The sequence below is a fragment of the Cottoperca gobio genome, chromosome 21 (assembly GCF_900634415.1).
Source record: "Cottoperca gobio chromosome 21, fCotGob3.1, whole genome shotgun sequence".
NCBI lineage: Eukaryota > Metazoa > Chordata > Actinopteri > Perciformes > Bovichtidae > Cottoperca > Cottoperca gobio.
This window is the reverse complement of record NC_041375.1, coordinates 14,537,384-14,559,673: the sequence shown is the minus strand read 5'-3', so window position 1 is coordinate 14,559,673 and position 22,290 is coordinate 14,537,384. Positions and strand designations below refer to the sequence as shown.

The following is a 22,290-nucleotide window of genomic DNA, read 5'->3' as shown; positions in this document are numbered from 1 at the left end:
CTGAGATAAGGCTCATTTATACGTTTTACACAATCTCATGGCACAGTTTTGTGTTGCACTGAACAAAAAGGAATTATTAAAGGCAAAATAACGCAAAGTCAGAATCTGTCTCAGACAGGGTTGTACATTGTTAACCAGCAGGTTTGTTATGACATTTCTTCCCCTTTTCTGCAAATCTGAAAAAACGGAGAATTGTTCATCAGATGATTACTATAATAAGCAGAAACGGAACATACAAAGTAGCTCCTTAGAAATGAGGAAGGGGATTGTGGGAACTGTGCGATAATTTGCAGCTAAGCTGTGAGAATTCATGGTTAATTGTTTTTGAGATAATAGAAGTTTTAGTTTGTTTGATTCGTTAGTTCCCCCTCACACAGAAAAGTTTTTTAGGTGACCTGAATTTGCCTCTTGATGCCCGTGGGTTCTCGTCGACAGCAGCGCACTGGGGTAAAGTCGGCGCTGACATGCAGTGCGCTGTCTGTGCGATAGATGGGAGCCATTTAAAAGTAATGTCAGTTGAAGAACTCGTGGTGAAATGAGCTTGTAATCCTCCAACATTCATACAGTTGAGGATGAGAGGATTTTTATATCTGTGCCACTCTGCTGTGCTGCAGTACAACCAGATTCTCTCTCTCTCTCTCTTTAGCTACTGCAGCACCTCAGCTCCCATCTTCCTCTAAACCAGACCTCTCCCGACTGATTCTCATCCTCCATAACACACAGTCAGCCTTTCTTTAACAGCTGGAACCATTAGGTTTTATATCACTTAATTATGAACGCCATTCTGTTCCTGCATGATAGCCATATTAAGGCGCTAAGGCAACATATAGAGCCAGCTCAGCTTTAGCTCTGTGAATGTATGAGTTTATTAGAATGCTGAGTTGGCTGTAAAGTCAATTGTGCAGTTAGATCACTTATCTCAGCTTTAAAAGAAGATAATGAGTAGAATTTGGATAACTTGGTCACACAATATCTGTTATATAGAGGATGTTAGGGCTTCAACTAACAATTATTTTCATCATTTAATGTTGACTATTTTGATGATTTCATAATTGTACCTATAAAATGTCTGATAATGATAAAGAAATAATGAAAAATGTCCCAGAGCCTTAGGCAGCGTCTTCAAATGTCTTATTTGTCGGACCAACAGTCCAAAACCCAAGAATTGACCTTGTTTCAGCAAAAGAACAAGAAAGTAAAGTGGCGAGTACACAATAGTTAAATAGAATAAAATAGAGTAAAAGTAATATAAGTACAAAGTGGTTGATAAAAAGTTGTAAAAGTGAATATTGCACATGGCAGTGATATTGCACACAGTGGTGGAATAGTCTGTGTTGGTGTGGTGGTGTACCAGGGGCCGTGGTGATGGTACAGTCTGACTGCTGCAGGAAGAAAGGACCTACAATATCTCTCCGTGAGACACCGCGGGTGAAGCAGTCCTGTCACTGAAGGAGCTGCACAGTGCGGACAAAGTGTCCTGGAGGGGACGGGACATGTTGTCCAGTAGAGATGACAGCTTGGCCGTCATTCTCCTGTCTCCCATCACCTCCACAGTGTCCAGAGGGCTCCCCAGGACAGAGCTGGCCTTCTTCACCAGTCTGTTCAGTCTCTTCCTGTCAGCAGCCGAGATGCTGCCGCCCCAGCAGACCACTCCATAAAAAATAGCATGATACCACCATAGAGTCAAAGAAGGTCTTAAGGAGTGCCCTGCACTCCAGAAGACCTCAGATAAAGCTGCTCTTTCCCTTCTTAAACAGAGCAACAGAAACAGAAAATCCTATCTAATCTAAAATCATAAATAATATACGATCTGAGTGTAACACTAAAACAATCCAAGGCACTAAAACTGAAACAGTAGCAATAAAGAAGAGGACATTCATGAACACTCACAGGAGATAAAAAAAGGGTGTAGAAAAGATGATTCATTTTTAATGAGAAATATTGAGCAGGACCTGAACGGCTTCTGTTTGGTTAAGTTACTAATAAGTATGAAATTAGAGACAGAGACTACAGACAGAAAGTTCCTTTCACATTAGAGTAAGGGTAACTTCTAATGATAATTTTTTTTATGATTTCCCGCCTGTAGATCAGAAACGTTGAGACCAACCAGTGTGTGGACAACATGGGAAGAAAGGAGAACGAGAAAGTTGGCTTTTTCAACTGTCACGGCATGGGTGGAAACCAGGTAAATGACACAAGTACATTTAGATAACATATTTATTGTTTGTTTGTATCTCTTTTTAAAACTACACACAATGTCCCACTAACTGGAAGTATGCCTTTTAGAGGTATTTCTAAGTGTTGTGAGTGGAACGCAGAATAAATCTCTTTTAGATTAAGATTGAAAAGCCGAGCCTTTGATACTTCTTTATCCTGGAAACATGAGCTTTGGGATTTCGTCTTTGCTCGAAAGCTTGAGCTCAATCAGGTTGGAGGCAAAGTGTGTGTGAATTGCCAACATTTAAGTCAATCCACAGATTTTCAATACAATACAAGTTGGGTTTTTGCCAAGTTTTTTCTTTCTTGTTTCTAAAGTCCTTTGTTGATTTGGTTCAATGCTGTGGGTCATTGTGAAGTCTTTGGCATTTTAGCACGGTTTGTGCTGTGAATGTGATTGTATTTTTGTCTAATCATTGTTCCCTCTGTCCTTGCAACTCTCATTATGGGATAGTGTGTGTAGCTGCACTGCATGAGACCAACAAATATAGAAAAGTGGGTAGAAAGCACTAAAACGTCCCTCATTGTGTACAGTGCAGACTCTAAATCAGGTTTGGAACCACAAACACAATGAAGGCTGCAAATCTAAATAAATTCATGAATAAATATGTGCAAGTCATTCACATCTCTCATCAAAGACATGATTGTATACATTTCTAAAAGCTTAGTGATGATGTTGATGCTTCATCTGATGAGAGAGACATCTGGTTTTCCAGGTGTTCTCTTACACGGCGGATAAAGAAATTAGGACAGACGACCTCTGTCTGGACGTCTCCCGCCTCAACGGACCTGTCGTCATGCTCAAGTGTCACCACATGAAGGGCAATCAGATGTTCGAGTACGATGCCGAGGTAAGATTCCTTTTCAGACAAATAATCCATAACCAGGCCGTTATTGCTTCCTGATGTCTGATGTTTTAGAAAATGACTTTGATGAAATGCTGATTGAATGTGTTTGCCTGTGTCATTGGGGAAGATTTGGGTAGTGCAAAGTGGGAAAAGGAGTACCTGTTTGCTGCCACCAGATGGCGCTGTATGTCAGTTTCTTTACAGAAGTTGAGTTGCTTTTTCCACCCCTGCAGCTGTGTCTCTCCTGTCATGTTCTCTCCTTTTTACTTAGTATGTTGGCAAGTGGGAATATGATTTCAAGGTAAGCTGTTCAAGTCATCGCTCCTGAATATTGCCCCGTAGTTTGAGTACTGTGCTTCGAGTGTTGTGATTTATCCCATAACTGTGTGTGTAAGTGTCGGTGGTTATTAGAGTAGATGATTTATGGTTTACCTTTTTTGGCAGAGGAGTCAAGTCGAATCTATCTTAATATATTCTTTAAAATTAATTATATTTATTTACTTCATCACACTAAATTTAGCAAAGCAAATACACTCAGGCAGGTGCATGTAACTAAAATGAATGCAGTATAATACAATCAACTGTGTGGTCATTCTAGAGTTTTTAGTCCTGTTGAACTGTATTTAATTACACATAAAAGTGTTTCTGCTATTTAATCAATCCTAATTAAAATAAATGGGAAGAAACATCTGCCAGTTTGAAAAATAAACCTAATGCATTGCATACCTTATGGCCTGTAAGACACACTCAGACAAGACACTATTGTATTTACACAACATACACAAGAGTGAGTGAGTCACAGTTTATTTATAGTAGCATCAAATGAAAACAAAGATTAGATGAATGACAAAGCCAAAAGAACTGCATTTTAAACAGCACCCTCTGCTGTTAAAATTATCAAAAATAATTGTACTTATTATTCCTGTTTATGCAAGCTGTAATATTCTTACTATCTTAATAGTTAATACAACGCAGAAACAGATGTTGCAGGCTCTTAAATGGAAAACAGAGAGACATTTTGAATCTCATAGGAGAACAAACATATTCCCCTTTAAGCCCTGTTGACTCAGAACTCCAAGTCCATTATGGATTATACAACACACACAAAAAGCAACTTTTATATTAACAATTTATGCATTCTCTTTTAAGCCATTAGAAAAGATTGTGCTGAATACAGTGCTATCTATCAGTGATTGAGATGTCCTATCGCTGACATGTAGAAATGACAAGGTGAGGAGGCCCAGAGGCCTTTCCATCAAGCACTGAACAAACCCTTGGAGAGATCCTTTCATTACACTTTGTTCTTTGAGTGCATTCTTAATATGGAAAAAAAATTTAATAATTCATAAACTCAAGAGAACTGGTCTCTGTTGTAAACAGCATTGGGGTTTCACCGCTGTCAGTGGCCGCGGTTATTTTAAGCCCAAGCTTGATGGACAGGGACCGAATCCTTTGTGACTACAGTACCATTAACATTTCATCTGCTCATCAGGTTCACTTTCACAGGAGTACCTGACTCTACCATATTCCTGCTGTATTCATTCACAACCATGACAGACCTCCTTCCTTCTTTCTCTCATGAGCTGTGTTCACTCTGCTTTGTCCAACAATCACACATGAATATACATTGAGGCAGGTACAATGATTTCCCTAATCTCTCACAGAGAGTTAAAGTTACAAATAAAGATAGGTCAGCTGAACTATGTTATTCATTTTGATCTAATTCACACCTTAGACAGGTGTGTAGAGAACATTTAATCATGTGGGGAAAAAATGTTGATTCCTGCAATCTGTCAGCAGCACTGGGTTTATTAGAGACATCATGTTTTCATCGGGGACCTTCGTTAGCCATCAAATTCACAATATGTAACAACAACTTTATCCTCATGTCACTTTCAGAGATGGGAAAGATTTACATGTTTACGACTTGCAAGCATTAACAAGTTGGAAACTCGTGATTCCAATAACTCCGATATGACATGAGCGAGATATTAAGCCACAGGTTGTATCAACCAATCAAAAGGGGAAGCTCAAATTGAAACATCTGAACTAAATTTCACCTCAGTATCACATCACCTATTGATAAAAATGTCCTTAAATGAGACAAACGATATATGTCAAAAAAAGGGGGTAACGGAGGCAGATTAGACAATAACTACTAACCAATGAAAAAACCCATCTTATCTTTTATAGTATAATAAAATCTATTGATTATGTATTTCACATATTTTAAAAGACATTGTCTTATTTAAAGGATGTTGTATCAATGATTGACAGTAATTGTTTCAGGTTAAATGTGGCTCAGATGTTTTGATATTTGCGTCCCCTTTTCGATTAATTATTACATCCTGTGGCTTAAGTTTTAACATATGTTGTTTCATACTGTGAATTTGATGCATGCATGGTCAAAACATTATGTCTCTTATAAACTAAGTGCTGTCAGTTCTAGAGGCCATTACTACAAAGCAGGATTTGGGGCTTAGCGAGGTAACGTCAGGGTTAACCCTGCCGGGTAGATCGTCATGCTAACTTATGCTGCACACCTAATCTGCTCCGGAGGTTAAGTGCGAGATAAGAGTTTATCTTGTGTAAAAGCTCCGTCTGCTGACCAATCACAGCTCGGTAAGATTGTAAGATAAAACAAAGAAGTTATAGGCTGTATAAAGTCATAATCCAGGCTAAAAGCAACACAGTTTAAACTGCCAAATGCAGAGCTGGCAAACAATCTCCGATTGTGTGAATGCGTCAATTAACAGGCTTTTAATATTACTGCCTCATATAGGGCGTTCATCTCACTGTAATTACATGTGTCTATTCTGTTCAATTAATGTGTTGCTTAGATGTAAAATATTCTTATGGCGTGAATGACAATATTTTTGTCTTATCTTTCAGCTGCATCGCCGATGGGGTGAAACAGACTTGGGAGCAATAAATAAATAAATAAAAGTACATAATTCAAAGCGATCAATAGGTTTACGTTCATATCTAATTAACACCTACAGCATACATAAAAAGAAGCAAAGTAACGCTTGGCAGTCTGTGGGATTGTAAGCACACAACACAACACTGTATATCAAATCATATCAAATATTAACTTATCTGTGTAGTTATAATGTATATCATATTCACTTTGTGTCAACATGTAATGTAGGCCTATGCTCTGGGTGATTATCAATATGTGATAGCCACTCTGCTTACCACCATGAATGATGATTTTATATAGTTTTTTATTTGCTCCCAAGTCCGTTTTACGCCTCTGGGGTTGCAGCTGAAACATTGACACAATGTTTATCATTTTGGCTCTGTACACGACCACAATGGACTTAAAACAATCTTAAGCAATCAATAAGTGCAGACTTTCAGCTTTAATTTGAGGCTATTTACATCCTAATCAGATAAATGGTGGAGGAATTACAACACATTTTATACGTGCTATCCCCTTTTTAAGGGACCAAAAGTAATTGGACAAAGTAAGATAATCATAAATCAAATTGTCACTTTTAATATTTGGTTGCAAATCCTTTGCAGTCAATGACAGCCTGAAGTCTGGAACCCATAGACATCACCAGACGCTGGGTTTGGTCCCTGGTGAGGCTCTGCCAGGCCTTTACTGCAGCTGTCTTCACTTCCTGCTTGTTCTTTGGGCAGTTTCCCTTCAGTGTTGTCTTCAGCAAATGAAATGCTCAATTGGAATCAGGTCAGGTGACTGACTTGGCCATTGCAGAACATTCCACTTCTTTGTCTTAAAAAACTCTTTGGTTGCTTTCGCAGTGTGCTTTGGGTCATTGTCCATCTGCACTATGAAGCGCCGTCCAATGAGTTCTGAAGCATTTGGCTGAATATGAGCAGATAATATTGCCCGAAACACTTTAGAGTTCATCCTGCTGCTTTTGTCAACGGACACATCATCAATAAATACAAGGGAACCAGCTCCATTGGCAGCCATACATGCCCACGCCATAACACGACCACCACCATGCTTCACTGATGAGGTGGTGTGCTCTGGATCATGAGCAGTTCCTTCCCTTCTCCATACTCTTCTCTTCCATCATTCTGGTACAAGTTGATCTTTGTCTCATCTGTCCACAGGATGTTGATCCAGAACTTTACAGACTTTTTTAGATGCGTTTTAGCAAACTCTAATCTGGTCTTCCTGTTTTTGAGGCTCACCAATGGTTTACATGGTGTGGTGAACCCTCTGTATTTACTCTGGTGAAGTCTTCTCTTGATTGTTGACTTTGACACAGATACACCGACTGTACCTCCTGGAGAGAGTTCTTGATCTGGCCAACTGTTGTGAAGGGGTTTCTCTTCACCAGGAGAAGAATTCTTCTGTCACCCACCACAGTCGTCTTCTGTGGTCTTCAAGACATTTTGGTGTTGCTGAGCTCACCAGTGCGTTCTTTCTTTTTAAGAATGTACCAAACAGTTGATTTGGCCACACTTAATGTTTTTGCTGTTTCTCTGATGGGTTTGTTTTGATGGTTCAGCCTAACGATGGCTTGCTTCACTGATAGTGACAGCTCTTTAGACTTCATATTGAGAGTTGACCTCAACACATTCCAAAAGCAAATACAACACTTGAAATGAACTCTAGACCTTTTATCTGCTCCTTGTAAATGAACTAACGAGGAAATAACACACACCTGGCTATGGAACAGCTGAACAGCCAATTGTCCAATTACTTTTGGTCCCTTAAAAAGGGGATACTACGTATACAATGTGTTGTAATTCCGCCACCATTACCATACCCTCAAATTAAAGCTGAAAGTCTGCACTTAAAGCACATATTGAGTGTGTAATTTCAAGTCCATTGTGGTCGTGTACAGAGCCAAAATTATGAACATTGTGTCAATGTCCAAATATTTATGGCCCTAACTGTATCTATTAACTTACACATTCACCTTCCTGCATTTCGCAGTTTAAACGATGACACTTTTAGCCTGGATTATGTGTTAAACTTCTTCGTATTCGTCTAATATATGCGTTTACTCTTCATTTGTGAAATATGACGCTCTGCTGACAGCACATGTGTCCCCGTTTTTGACTCGTCATACGCTGCAAACCCCGCCCCTACTATGTGAACGCGCTCAGAGCCCTGGGTTCACTTACCGAGTTGATGACCACCGTCGTAGGACCGTTTAGCGGGATCGCGGATGTTAGGGTTAGTTAAGATAGCAGATAACACAAAGATATCCTGGGTATATTAAACAGGCCTCTGGTTTTAAACACCTCAAATAAACAACACACCCTTTTCATTTTGATTAACTGTCATTGAAAACAAATCAGCTCTTATTAAACTGGAAAGGTTCACAGTGACGAACAGATGGATTCATTTAACAATAACTGATGACGCTCAGACTTACCTTCACTACCATCTGTCCCTTTCACTCCCGGCTCGCCGCAGAAGCACACCTTCCTCCACATCATCACCCAATCATGTCTGACCATCAGCCGTCTGGAGGACGGCACCTTTGGCCCCACAGTGGAGTACTGTAACAACAGTCCCTTACAGGCCTGGATCCTCCACAACTACACACGTCTGGAAGTCGCTCGACACCTTTACTTCAGTCCCACTGATTATTTTCTCTAAGCTGTAGGGCATGAGGTGAGCAGGTTAGTACAAATGAGGCAAGCTGCTGGTCCTTTTAGCTGCTGCGTAGGGATGTAGTTTGTCATTAGCATTGTTAGAAGTAGATTAGTTTGTCCTGTTGGGGCTTTAATAGACACCTTTTGTAGCTGATTGTTGTCTCTGTTTTAAAAATATATATTTTTTCTTGTTTTTGTAAGTAAGGGCAGATGAATGCAGAGCTTGTTGTCATGTTTCAGGTATTAGTCAGAATGTGCATGGAAATTGTTTTAGGAAGCATTACGTAGCTTTTACCGGTGACCTTTCAGGGGGGACCGTTTGAAGACAGGGGCGGACGCACATCAAGGAATGACAGATGTCCCATAAAGATGGTTCTGTGTATAATGTGCTATCAACAAGACCTTTAGCCGGTCTTCATGCTAAATTAGATCTCATTTGACATTTATTTTCCAACGTAAATATTTTATTTTGATGTGAAAATCCACCGGCTGTCCGCTGGCCTGCCTGCGTTCGGTGAATGGTGCCTGAGATGGAGGAGGTTTATTTTTAGCAAATTATCTGCATGCAGGGCTGATTGAAATGGCCTCACCATTGTTTATAAGTTCTTTTGAAGTGATCCTTCATTGTGAACCTGCCTTTCATGGCCCTGGCCTCTCAGGACACTCATCTATTGGCCTGAAGCAGCTGTGTACACTGTGTGCCATGTACACATTTATAAAACCAATGAATTCCAATTATCAGTGCTTTTCACCACTCGGCCTGCTTATTTACATACTGTTGTAAGGACATTTTGTTTGGCTCAGCATTTCTGTCCGTTTCAGGGTTCTGCTTTTCCTGCTTTTTCCAGTCCGTCATTTTCTCTGTAGCCTCGTCTGTTCTGCGGAGGTAAATGGTGTTTGCACCTCAGAGTCTTGTACTGTTGTATCTCTCAAAAAGCTAAAGAGCAATTTCACTGTAGCATGCCACAGTTTTTGTGTGCAAGCAGGGTAAATTGGGTAAGGAGCTCCCACGGCTGCTGGTGTGTGTCAGAGTTGCAGCAGTAAAGAGACCTGCTGTTAGATGGCCTGATTTGCTGTTTACACTCTATGGTCCTCTTGGTTTCGCAAGCACCAGAGGACAGCACGTACACAAGAGCAGGGCACTATTAGAGCAAATGAGACTGTTGCCTGACTCTGCCTTGAAGGAATCCGTTGTTTTTTTTATTTCTCACAAAAAATAAAAGCAGCCCACCCCTCTCAGTCAGCTCACCATCACGTCAAACAGGAACTCTTCTGCCTTTCAGCATGTACACTGCGCTGCTTGGTGACAAAGAGGAGGATGTTCCTCAATCAGGGCTTACGGTTAGAAACTGTCCCCATTTAATTAGCCGGTCTCAGCTGTGCACACACTCAGCGACTTGCTCCGGAGAGGATGGCTGGTGTGTTGGGAGGCTGAGATGGGAGCTTTCTCTACCCCCAAGGAGGCATACAATAATTATGAGTATAAGACAAGACTTCCACATTTCTAGTATTTTCAATAATTGTGGAACGTTTTTTTCCACCCTCCTCCGTTCCACTCCTCTTCTGTCATCGCTGCGACTAGAGTTGCTTTGGATCTTTGAATGAAAAGAAAAAAATCTGATTCTCATTATTGCCTTTGTCAGATTCTTATGATTTATAGATGAGATCTACCTCCATGTGTGAAAAGGTCTTTACAGATTTATTTGTTGATTATACTGCTTGTCATTGGCAAAACATTTAGAGAACTTTTCTGATTTTCTTTACCTATTCTTAAAATTAGCCGCTGTTAAAATCGTAAAAACTAATTGAAAAGTCTGAAGTGTAGCGCTACCTTGTTGTTCCTTCCCTTAGTTTTTTTGGCAGGTGTGTAAGGTCGAACGCCACCTGCTCTCTTTGTTCTTCTTCTGTTTGAACAAATGTGTCCTGCAGGGCAGTCTGAGATGTGTATTTCAGGAAAGATGTAAGTGTGTGTGTGTGTGTGTGAGTGTGCACTTCTTTGTAACCAGGCAGAAAATGTCCGGCCCTTTTGTTTTATAGCTTTAGATCAAACATGGCCTGAGCGTCTCTGTGTGCTCATTAGTTTGAATATCCTCTGTCAACAGTCAAAGCACAATCTTGTTTTAATAAAGAATTAACTTCAACCGCAAGATAAATCATGTTTTAATGCCACATGCAGACTGTGTTTAGAGATGTTCACATGGATTTTCTTTCATGCTGTGCTGTTTAGTTTGAAAATGACTCCCAAGACAAATGGGTGCAGACTAGTGAAACTGAGGTCAAGTTTTCTTTTAGATCCCTTCATTTACAGACATAACAAAGCGTAATGGTGTCTCAGTAGCACCTAACATGTTATTCTGTAACATAATTTCTCTTATGCTATTGTTTTCCTCAGCAGAGCCTCTGCTTCTTCTTAAAAAAAACTTCAGCTTCTCTACTTTTTTGGATGCGATCATTAGGATGAGAAAAGCAACTCAAGTGAGGTGTAAAATTGAGGGAATGAACATAAATGGTTAATCAAGACCATTGAGGGTTCTCTTCCAGTTGTTAGTGGGGCTGTTATCTCTGGAGCCTTTTGAGCACAGATTGAGTTCAGTTTATCACGACAGGTGTGTTTTTCCACTCCGGACATTAAAAAAGCTTGTTCTGCCTTTTCTGGTTTATGTGATAGAAGAGTAAACAGACAGGACTGACGGGGGAGGGGACAATGTGTAGAGTGAGTGAGATACATTTGAGAGAACGTGGTATACTGCTGAGTAAATGCCAAAAAGAACGGGAATGTTTGAGGTCACAAGCATTTAAATCTAAATACAATACAAGCGTCCAACACATCAGTTGTTGCAGAGTTAAGATTAGAACATGTCTGTTAAATTGTCCTGTTCATCTTGGTCTGATATGTTCTGTCTAATATTTTTAGCTACTTGGACATTTGGCCTGCTCCTACTGTAGTCTTCTGTCCCACCACCTGACTGCACCTCTGTGTCCAATCTCAGCTGGCATTGTATTCTCTGTTTGACCTGCCAACTCCAAACTAAAACTTTGAGCCAAACAGCAACAGAACACCACTATGAGCTGCAGACTGAGGTGTTGACTATCAGTGGTATCGGCGCTACTAGCAACCATTTAAATGACTACAACTCATTTGACACATTCGAAATGTCCAAAATATTACGTAATGCTGGTTTTCTCTTTTTTTGACAACTTCTGACGCTCAACAGTCACACACAGAGAAATCCTTCCTGTAAAGTAGCCATGACAACAGTGTCCCCAATGACAAGAGCCTCAATTCTCCGAGCATCCTCAGTGCATGTTGTGCACAACTCTCACTTTTTCTCGACCAGAACAACCTGCCTATTGTTTTTTTCTTGCCACAGTTACAGAGTTCAGTAACTCAGGCCATTTACTTGGGTCAAAGGGCTTTTTTGTGAAATATGGGAAATCAATATTTGGAGGTGTGTCTGTGCGGGTTCATGTTAGTCATCCAGGTGGATTCAACTTTCTCCAGAGAAGAAGTGAAGTACTGTCAATAAGCCAGGTTGAGGGAAAATGATAACTGAAAAACTTCAGCAATAAATAACTCTCAAAAGAGACAGAACATAGTGTGTGTTTATACGTTAATGTGTGCGTGTTTACATCTTCGTCCTTCTCTCTCCAGCGACTCACCCTGCTGCATGTGAACAGCAACCAGTGTTTGGACATGCCGTCTGAGGAGGACAAGATGGTCCCCACCCTGAGAGACTGCAACGGCAGCCACGCTCAGCAGTGGCTGCTTCGAAATATGACCCTGAGCGTCTGATCCCTCGTCTCACCTCTCTCCCCCCCACACTCTGTCCTCATCCTAACCAGCCCGGGCCCTCCACACCCACGCCAGGTGGTTCCTACCACAGCACACCATATGCCTCTCCCTGTAACAACAAATACAGAGATCCAGGCAGCAGCAGCTTATCTTCCATTATGGCATCTCCTTTTACAGCTCGCCACAGGTGTTAGAGAAGCTGCACCTGCCGTTAAGGCGACACGACAAGCTGTGGCTTTGGGGACCTGGCCTTGTCCGAACAGGAAGAACGATGTGTGAGGTCTGTGCTTTTGAGAAATCAAAGCACTCACTCTGCTAACCGTGCATCCACTGTGCTGCTCAGATCGCCGCTTAGCTGCTGGACAAACGATTAAACATAAGAGCAACTATAACAAGAATATTGCAAGGCACGTCTCTGCGATGGTCTGCAGTGTAAACGACCTTCCTTGTGCTGTGTTCATGCAGTGCACTGGTGTCCACTGTAGGTACAATCTAAAACAAGACTGTTGTTTTCATGACTGCTGCTCATCCTCTCTCCATATCAGTGTCTGAGTTACATTCAAATAACAGGAAGTGATGACGTTAATAGAGCCCGACCAATACTGGATTTGTGAGGGCGATACTGATGTTGATATTGGAGGGATTATGACATCTGATAATGCTGTTGTGAGCTGATACTGAATTGTTCATTCTGTTTGACTAAAGATTATCAGTTCTCTCTGGTGGACAAACTATTTCTAAAATACCTCAAACATATTTTTGGAATTTCTTTACCGCAATTTCTTTTGGTAATTTTCAGCTGACATATAGGCAGATAATAATGCATCCATGATTAGCATATGTGGCCCGATTTATTGGTCGGGCTCTGGTTGTGAAGATAAAACTTTGTTGTCCATTACATTACATGAAATGGAATTTTTCTGTCATCATTCTGGCAACACGGTGTAAAACAGACAGTAAGAGGCAGCTACTTTAGGATCTTTATGAGAAAAATAAAATAGTGTAGCTATAACATCCTCCCAGATTAATCGCATAATGTTCCATATTAGTGAAACAGGAATTATATGAAAATGTGAGGCAGCTCAGAGTGCAGTAATCAAGACTCTGCTATTAGTAGATATAATTGATTTTGAATGAATGTAAGTTTTCCCTAAATGATGAAACTGCACTGTCATCACGGCTATCTGATAGTGTTATTACTCAAGTTTCTGCAAGTTTTCAGATTCCTGCCACCGATATCTTGAGAAGTCATGACGTCTTGGCGCTGGATAGTTTCGTGTGCCTTTAGAAAGTTGTTTTGTATTTGGTTCATTGTTTTTAGAAAATGGTGGATTTATTTTGGTGTTGAAAAAGAAGAATGTTAAATCTTTGCAAACACATTGCATATTGATATTAAATTAATTGTCATATCTCATGAGTATGTCACCGTCATATTAATGCTTGATCAAACATTTAGTTACAGTAAAGTCAACATTCAGTATATCAACACTCACCCATCACCCATGCAACTGTGACAGGTACTTTTTACTACATTGTTGATCAGGATCAGGCAACAAATGTTATTGTACATAATGTTGTTAACATGTTTCTATCACCATTGTTGTTTGTTGTACATACAGAACTAATTATTTTTCTAAGATGCTGTAAAACTTGAACACTCCTCTGAGAAAAAAGACATTGAATGGTATAAAGATCACAAGGTATTGCAGTGTTTTATGTGGAATCGTGGTAATAAAAACCAGTGCTTACCTTGGATTTTGAAATTGCGGTGTGTTTTGGAATTCATCATCGGCCCCACAAAACCAATTCTCAGACCACCTGAAGGGCCTCAAGCGAGCGCACATAAGGGAGCAACTAATGGGGAAATACTATCAATGCTGCTTGAATACTGAGTCCTTGCCAAGTGCCTGCTTGGCATTCAGACTAAAATTCAATCATTTCTTTCATATTATGCACATACATTTATTGTTTTTCATTATCTCAAAGTGCATGGTGTTAAAATAGGAATGTAATGTTTCAATGTACTGGTTGCAAAGTGATGTTACCTGTTTGTACCTTTATTTTGTAGAAGAAAAAAAAAACTTTGACTGAACATATATTTTGCATTCATTTCAGTGTCAAGCAAACGCATCACACTAAATACATCAGTTGTTTAATAAACCTTGTTCTTGAAGCTTTTAAGACCCCGTACATCTCATTACCAGGGTTCAGTGTGTGGGCTTTTAAAGGTGGTAAATTGCAGCATCTCCTCCATGGTGACTGTTAGAGGACAACATCCACACAACAGGGTTTTAGAAGAACTAAATGTAATGGATGCTACCTTCCTCTTTTGTCCAGTATCCGTAAAGGCGCCGGCCATTGATGAAGGCACTTCTGACACATTATTCTGTACAAGGAAAGCGAGGAAAGCTTGACCTTTTGTGTGATTCTGGCTTTGTTCAAACCTGAGAGGCAAAATTCATCCTGAATGGGACACAGATAAAAGGAGCGCTCGGGTCAATAGAGGGAGAGGAAGAACGAGGAATATCCAGCTGACACTGAGAAAGATAAACATACACAGGAACAACAATGGTCTTGCACAACAGGGTCAGTCAATACATTGTTTTATATTTAAGCTAACGTTTAGTTATGACTCTCTATAGCCTTCCTTATCTAATATATGTTTTAGCCCTTTTGCCTTGCAAAACTAACTTATCCCGCTTTTCCATTTGTTTTAAACCTTGCCAGGATATTGCTCGCACATCGTGGGCTTGATACACTGGATCTCATAAGTGATTAATAATTAATATTCAACCATCTTCGTTTGCTAACATGCTTAACTAACTATCATTAGTCAGCATCTTACCTTGGAGCAAACAAGGGACTTTTTGTTGATCTTCGAAGGATTCACCTGTGAGAGGTCTTCCACACTGTTTAGTCAATTTTTACGCCATTTTTCCTGTTCCGCTTTTGGCTTCGGAAAAGCAAAAAATACGATACCCTTCTGAACTTTGAGGATATCTGCTGTAGGACTTGCAGGTCCCATACAGTGTGCACCATGCTGAAAGACTGACAGGCCTCCAGCTTAGGCTGACATCTTATGAATGGCTTGTTTTGTTTACATCTATAAAGTGCTCTTATCCAAAGCCATTTACAAGGTTTTTGCAGCTCGTTCACCCATTCAGGCACTCTCACACACCAATGGCAGGAAGCTAAGACGCATATCACTGGCCTGACCATCGGGAGCAATTTGGGGTTCAGTGTGTTGCCCGGGGACATATGGACATGTGGACAGGAGGAGGTAGGGAACGGACTGCCAAACCTGTGATTAGTACACTACCTGCTCTATACTTTTGTCCAACCAAAAGTCCAAAACCCAAATATTGTAGTGATATAAGACAGGCAAAAATAACAAATTCGCACATTTGAGAATGGAACCAACAAATGTTTAGCCTTTTTTCTTGGAAAATTATTTCAGCCATTCCTCAAACGTGTTGATTAATTGCTCTCTATGTATGATTAATTAAAGGAACAATTTGACATTTAGAGAAATACACTTTCTTACTGAGAGCTAGACGACAAGGTTATACCATTTAAATGTCTGTACGCTAAATGTTAAGCTACAAGCTGCAAGTGGATAGACTAGCTTAGCAAAAAAGCATAAAGATTGCAAACAGGTTGAAACAGCTAGCCTCTGTAGAAAGGTATAAATAATTGGCCTACCAGCACCTCAAATAATCACTAATTAACACGTTTTATGTTATTTGCTTTACCCTTTCTAAAACCAAAGTGTGAAAACACCTTCCAGTCTTTATGCTAAGCTCAGCTAACCAGCTGCTTCTTGTAGCTTCCGACACGATGTTTAAGCGTATTTCCTAAAATGTCAAACTTCTTTGACAACTAATAATTTTAACATTATAAACTGATTATTATATGATATTATATAGTATACGTTTATTGGTTTAAGGTTTTGGTTTAAAATAAACATTTTTAGAAAAGCAGTTTACATTCTACATGACACATTTTACTACTGGCAAAGGACTTGTCTCTGTTCTTGTCTTGTTAGACCTCAGTGCTGCTTTCGACACTGCTGACCATGTCATTTTATTACAGAGACTGGAACATTATATTGGTATAAAAGGAACCGCACTAAGCTGGTTCAAGTCCTATTTATCTGAGAGATCTCAGTTTGTACGTGTTAATGATAAATCCTCGATGCCAGCAAAATTCAGTCATGGAGTCCCGCAAGGTTCTGTACTTGGTCCTATTCTATTCACCTTATATATGCTTCCTTTGGGTAATGTTATAAGTTTCATTGTTATGTGGATGATACCCAATTCTATCTATCAATTAAACCAGTTGAAATCCAATCAATTAGCTAAACTTCAAGCATGTCTTTAGGACATAAACACTTGGATGTCTAGCAACTTCTAGCAACTTCTTGATATTAAACACAGACAAAACTGAATTTATTATACTTGGCCCAAAACGCCTCCGAAACGCTTTTTCTAATGACATAGAAGCTCCGGATGGCATTAATTTGGCCTCCAGCACCACCGTAAGGAATCTTGGCGTTATCTTTGATCAGGATCTGTCTTTCAACTCCCACATAAAACTAATTTCAAGGACTGCCTTCTTTCATCTACGTAACATTGCAAAAATATGATGCAAAATATGATGATCAAAATGATGCAGTAAAAACTAGTCCATGTATTTGTTACTTCAAGGCTGGATTACTGCAACTCATTGTTATCAGGTTGTCCCAAAAAGTCGCTTAAGACTCTTCAGTTGATCCAAAATGCAGCGGCTCGTGTATTGACAAGAACAAGGAAACGGGATCATATTACTCCTGTATTAGCTGCTCTGCACTGGCTCCCGGTAAAATACAGAATAGAATTCAAAATCCTTCTCCTGACCTATAAGCAATTAATGGTCAGGCTCCAGATTATTTTAAAGCTCTCATAGTCCCTTATAACCCAACTAGAGCATTACGCTCCCAGACTGCAGGGTTACTTGTGGTTCCTAGAGTCTCTAAGAGTACAATGGGATCCAGAGCCTTCAGCTATCAAGCTCCTCTCCAGTGGAACCAGCTTCCAGTTTGTGTTCGGAGGCAGACACCCTCTCCACATTTAAGAGCAGGCTAAAGACTTTCCTTGGACCAGCCCCTAGTTATGCTGCTATAGGCTTAGACTGCCGGGGGATTTACACCTCTCTCCTTTTTCCCCCTTCTCTTCCTCTCTCCTCATCTTCCTCTCTCCTCCCCTCCCTCACTCCTCTCCCTCTCTGTCTGTATGCATTTATGTAAATGCATGTTACTAACTCAGCATCCGGGGCATCATCCCCGGAGTTTCTGTGTCTCTCATGTGACAGGTTGCCACTGATAAAGTTTACGTCTGGATCATGAATCGTGGCTGGGCCTGCTGCCCTGGTCCTGATGCCCACGTTAATATCTTTTTTTATTCAATCACACAATAATTTCTGTCACATGGATGTTGTATTTTTACTATGTTGTCTATCCTGTACACACATCATCCATTGCACGTCTGTCCGTCCTGGGAGAGGGATCCCTCCTCAGCTGCTCTCCCTGAGGTTTCTTCCATTTTCCCCTCGTTAATTATGGGGTTTCTTTAAGGGAGTTTTTCCTTGTGCGGTACGAGGGTCTAAGGACAGAGGGTGTCGTAACCTGTACAGTCTGTAAAGTTCCCTGAGACAAATGTGTAATTTGTGATATTGGGCTATATAATTACATTTGATTTGATTTGATTTAATAACTCTAACTATATATAATGATTATTGTTTATTTTTTTATTTCCCTTATTAATGCTTTTTTATAAATATTCTATATTACTATTAATACCTCTCCAAGGTAGCCCTTGGAGAGGCATTAATAGTTGTTGTTGTGGAGATGACAACACATCAGTGCCTCACCACACTCTCAGCAGGGGCCCTGTCTCACACCTGTAGGAAGCCAAACCCAGGCTGGTAAACTGGGCCTGAGAGGATAAGATAGTGGGTCCATTAACGGGTGAGATGCTTTAAAATAACAGCCCTAATGGATGCCTTATCTGTGGCCTACTGCGGGTGACTGCGGCTCTTGAAGGTAGTATACGGTCAGAGCCTCCCACCATGGAGGCTGCACAGTTCTTGACTAAATAAAGCATGGATCTTATTCAAGCTCAGGACAAGTCTAATTGTAGCTATGTGACACACACCTCGGGTCCTCACAGACTAAGAACCATTACACGCTGTATAATTCCCTTATTTTATTCAATTAAGCCCTACAGTTATTCCTCAAACTATTTGTTTTAACAATGTTATAGTGTTTCTGTTGTTATGAGTCATGGTTATTATTTATTAGTTAATGCAGGTTTTGAAATTAAATGTAATCGTATTTCCTTGTTTCTTTTCCACTGATACTAAAAATCAATTCATACAAAAGCCTATTGAATTTCTAAGTGTTGCTTTATACCGCAACTACCTATTTTGGAATAAGTACTTAAAACCATTACTTTAAGTGAAATTACCAATACAAAAATAAAATAAAAATACTAAGTTTTGAGGGGAAATCACCTTTTGGTGGAAATGCTAACAACTCTTTGAAATTGTATCGCTGTGACAAGGTGACTGTGTTTTTGTAAGGGCTTTTGTACTGTACTGTACTGTATACGCCTATCATGTGTTCTTTTCTGTTTTCCTGTGGAAAGTAGTTACTACAGCTATCAGATAAATGTAGTGGAGTAGCTTATAAAGGAAATTATAAAGTAAAGTACAAGAACCTCAAAATTGTACTGAAGTACCGTACTGTAGTCTGTGGTCATTTGTGCTGACTGATTTGTGTTTGGTAAATGCCAGTCATCGAGGGTAAAGGGTAAGGTAAGGGTAAATCCAGGCAACATGACAACCTGCTGTTGTACTCAGAAAAAGCTAAACCTTTTTTTTACCTTTTCTTCTCGCTCGAGACCAGAGGAGAAATCCTGCACTTAATTGTTGAGGCGACCTGAAGTTCCAGAGCGCCTGCATTGAAAAGCAGCTTTAATTAGACATGGTTTGAGGCCAGTGTCTCAGTGGGGTTCAGATCTACTGACGCAGGAGGCATACATCTACACACAGAATAACATACAGTACCTGTATTTAAATGTAGCAGGGCACGGTATGCTTGCAATTTCTTGAGCAATTTTCATTGATTTACAGGGAGGAAGTGCCTCTAACAAGCTTCTTCTATGTGATAATCTCCTTTTAGCGATGAAAGCAGTGATCAGGGGCCCTGCTACATTCAGCAGTAATTGTGTAGTCATCAATTATCAATCTCCAGGAGCTTTTCTACAAAACACTCCTGTTCGGATGCTGTTTTTTGACCACAGCAACAACTAATAAGGTATTTCCTTCAGCTGTGGAAAGAAAACTACAGACTACACCAGATCAATACTTCCATTTATTTTTAAGTGTACTGGGTGTCTGTTATAATTCCTCATCTGACATGACTATGTGTGGCTGTATCTTCGTCATTATCAGATGCTGTGGTTTAACGCTGCGGCTTCTTATAGTCGCTCATGAACAGCTGTAATGTCCGTTGATTACCACAAGATGCTGACAATCTCAACCTCCTGTGAAGGCTTCATATTTGGATCCAATTGATGAACCACTTGGAATCACTGGTTTAGAGATGCTGCTCTGCCTATACACCACATCGCTTCACATTACATGCCAAGCATGGACGAGAGCCTGTTAGTGCTTCAGAATCCAGTGAGTATCATGTTATAAACCTAATCTTAATCTTTCATGAGAACATTGTTCGTTTAAAGTTAAAGAAATCAATATTGTAGCGGAAAAATTAGATTTCAGAGAAAAAATGTTTTGGGAGGAAGTTGTCAATTTGTGGAGGGAAAATAGAAGGACAAACGCATCAAAGCCAACATCAAAGCTGAGGCGGTTTTCCCTGCTCTGCCTCTGATTGTAGAGATTATAAAGGAAGATGGAAAATTAGAGAAGATTGTCTGAAGTGATTGGCTGATCTTCTTGGAGGATGACCTCAAGTGCTACCCGAGCTGATTCAGAGAGGAGGACAAATGCATCTCATGCCCTACATTGGTCTGATTAGATTAATAAATCAATCCCATCCCCACCCACCCGCCCATCAGGTTCTGCCCAGTCTATTTTTATGAAATGGGTTACAGAAGATCATCAAAGTATTTCTGTTCATTGGCTAACAGAAGTTTGACATGCGCCGGTGCAAGAAGTGCAAACCACAAGCTGGTCATGATGGGAGATGGTGTTTCGTTATGGAAAAAGCAATTGTTTCCAGGGATGATAACCTTTTTGCTTTGTAAAAACTAAGTGTACAGCTCTTCCAAATTAGGCCGCTATAAAATAAGAACTAATTTGCATATATTCCAATTTAGTTCACAGTGTTACACATCAGCTGCCGCCTGGTGTGTGACAAGAACAAGCCCGGACCTTAACCTCTTGTATTGCGCTGTCAGTGACAAAGCCTGTGTGTTGAGCAGAAATAGAAAAGTGTTACTGGGGGGTTGGGAGTGTGTGAATAATGGTTCAAATAAGGGTTTCTATAGACTGCCGTATGGCTGATCCTTCTAGAGACATGCTTTATTGTGTAATGGTATCTTTTAATTTGGAACACATGAAAACATCTAGGTTTGAAAAGAAAAAGAAACTGCACGTGATAATTATCCATTTTACGGTTGTATCACTTAAAGGCCCTGAGAAAAATGTGTTCTGAATCAACTGCTTAACGTGAGTGATTGGATCCTACATGAGCACACATTCTTCTGGCAAATTTAGAACATTTTTGGTTATTCATTTATTTGTTTTTCTATGCGCTCTTATTACTGGGTTGACGTGACTTAATTAGACAAAGGTGATGTCACATACTTACCGTGCACCAATCAGGATTTATTAACATTTGAATCCTAATTGATGGATTGTTTGGTCACTGTCAATCAAATGTAATCACATCCACACAGTCCTGATGAAGCAAATTAGCTGAGATTTTGAGTGTTGAACACTTAATAAATAATACGATGTTTGTTTCAAACGTTGATTGTTGCATATTCAGTCATAAATATTTATCGTTAATGAGGAATACTTTCATTTGAAGTTTTTTTGGGGGCTTTAACACTCAAGAAAACTAGACAGTAATGCAGGCAGTTTCATCGAACACCGCACTGTATTCTTAGAAGTTAATTGCTTTTTCTAAATGCAGGACAGACAATCTGACAAGAGTTGTGGAGAAAACTTTTGTTTCGATGAGTATATCTGTGAAATACAGCAATTAAAATGTTTTAGCTGCCGCTGTCTGGCTGGCTGACGGCCAGTCCAAACTAATAGCCTTATTTTTGGTCAGCAAATATGTGTATAGCCTTTTCCTCCTAATGAGGGCCAGAATGCACGGTGGGTGACCTGTGTCCCCCTGCACTCGTTATAAAAGCAGAGTCCTGCTGAAGCTGTACCTAATGTTCACCTGGCAATTATGACGGTCTGGTGATGGGGAGATCTTTCCCTGTCTGTCCCTCTCAAGAGGACTGAACCACAGAGCCTCGCAGACAACACTTGGAGGCACATCAACGTTGCTCTGCGCTGCCATGTAATCGCTTCATTTGGAAACGGTTATGTCAGGCCTTAGTGCTGTTTTTAGAAGCTACCATTTGTACAGTAGGGCACACTGGGCTCACTGAACATGGAATATCATGCGATAAACCACAGGGAGCTGCAGGATAATAGGAGAGGTAGATGTTGCCTGGAACCAGACTGACTCGACTGCATATTGATCCCTGTGAGCTCAGACAATGGATCCAAAAATGATTGGGAAAAATAAATCAACAAGCTGCTGTAGACATTTACAGTATA

At 40.2% G+C, this 22,290-nt stretch overlaps 1 protein-coding gene across 6 annotated transcripts in view; it reads left to right on the top strand.

The window, feature by feature from the left end:
* Window positions 1-14,202, top strand: part of galnt13 (polypeptide N-acetylgalactosaminyltransferase 13) — a 33,135-nt gene extending 18,933 nt beyond the window's left edge. For 3 of the 6 annotated variants that reach the window (XM_029459616.1, XM_029459612.1, XM_029459617.1), the window contains 4 exons: window positions 2,087-2,185; window positions 2,934-3,068; window positions 8,473-8,681; window positions 12,307-12,441. In XM_029459616.1, the coding sequence (XP_029315476.1) occupies window positions 2,087-2,185; window positions 2,934-3,068; window positions 8,473-8,658 (420 nt within the window). In that variant the 3' untranslated portion in view covers window positions 8,659-8,681; window positions 12,307-12,441. Of the gene's footprint in view, window positions 1-2,086; window positions 2,186-2,933; window positions 3,069-3,336; window positions 3,367-8,472; window positions 8,682-12,306 lie in introns of all 6 variants that reach the window. The other 3 variants (XM_029459615.1, XM_029459614.1, XM_029459613.1) reach the window with 2 other exon arrangements.
* The last annotated feature ends 8,088 nt before the right edge of the window (window positions 14,203-22,290 follow it).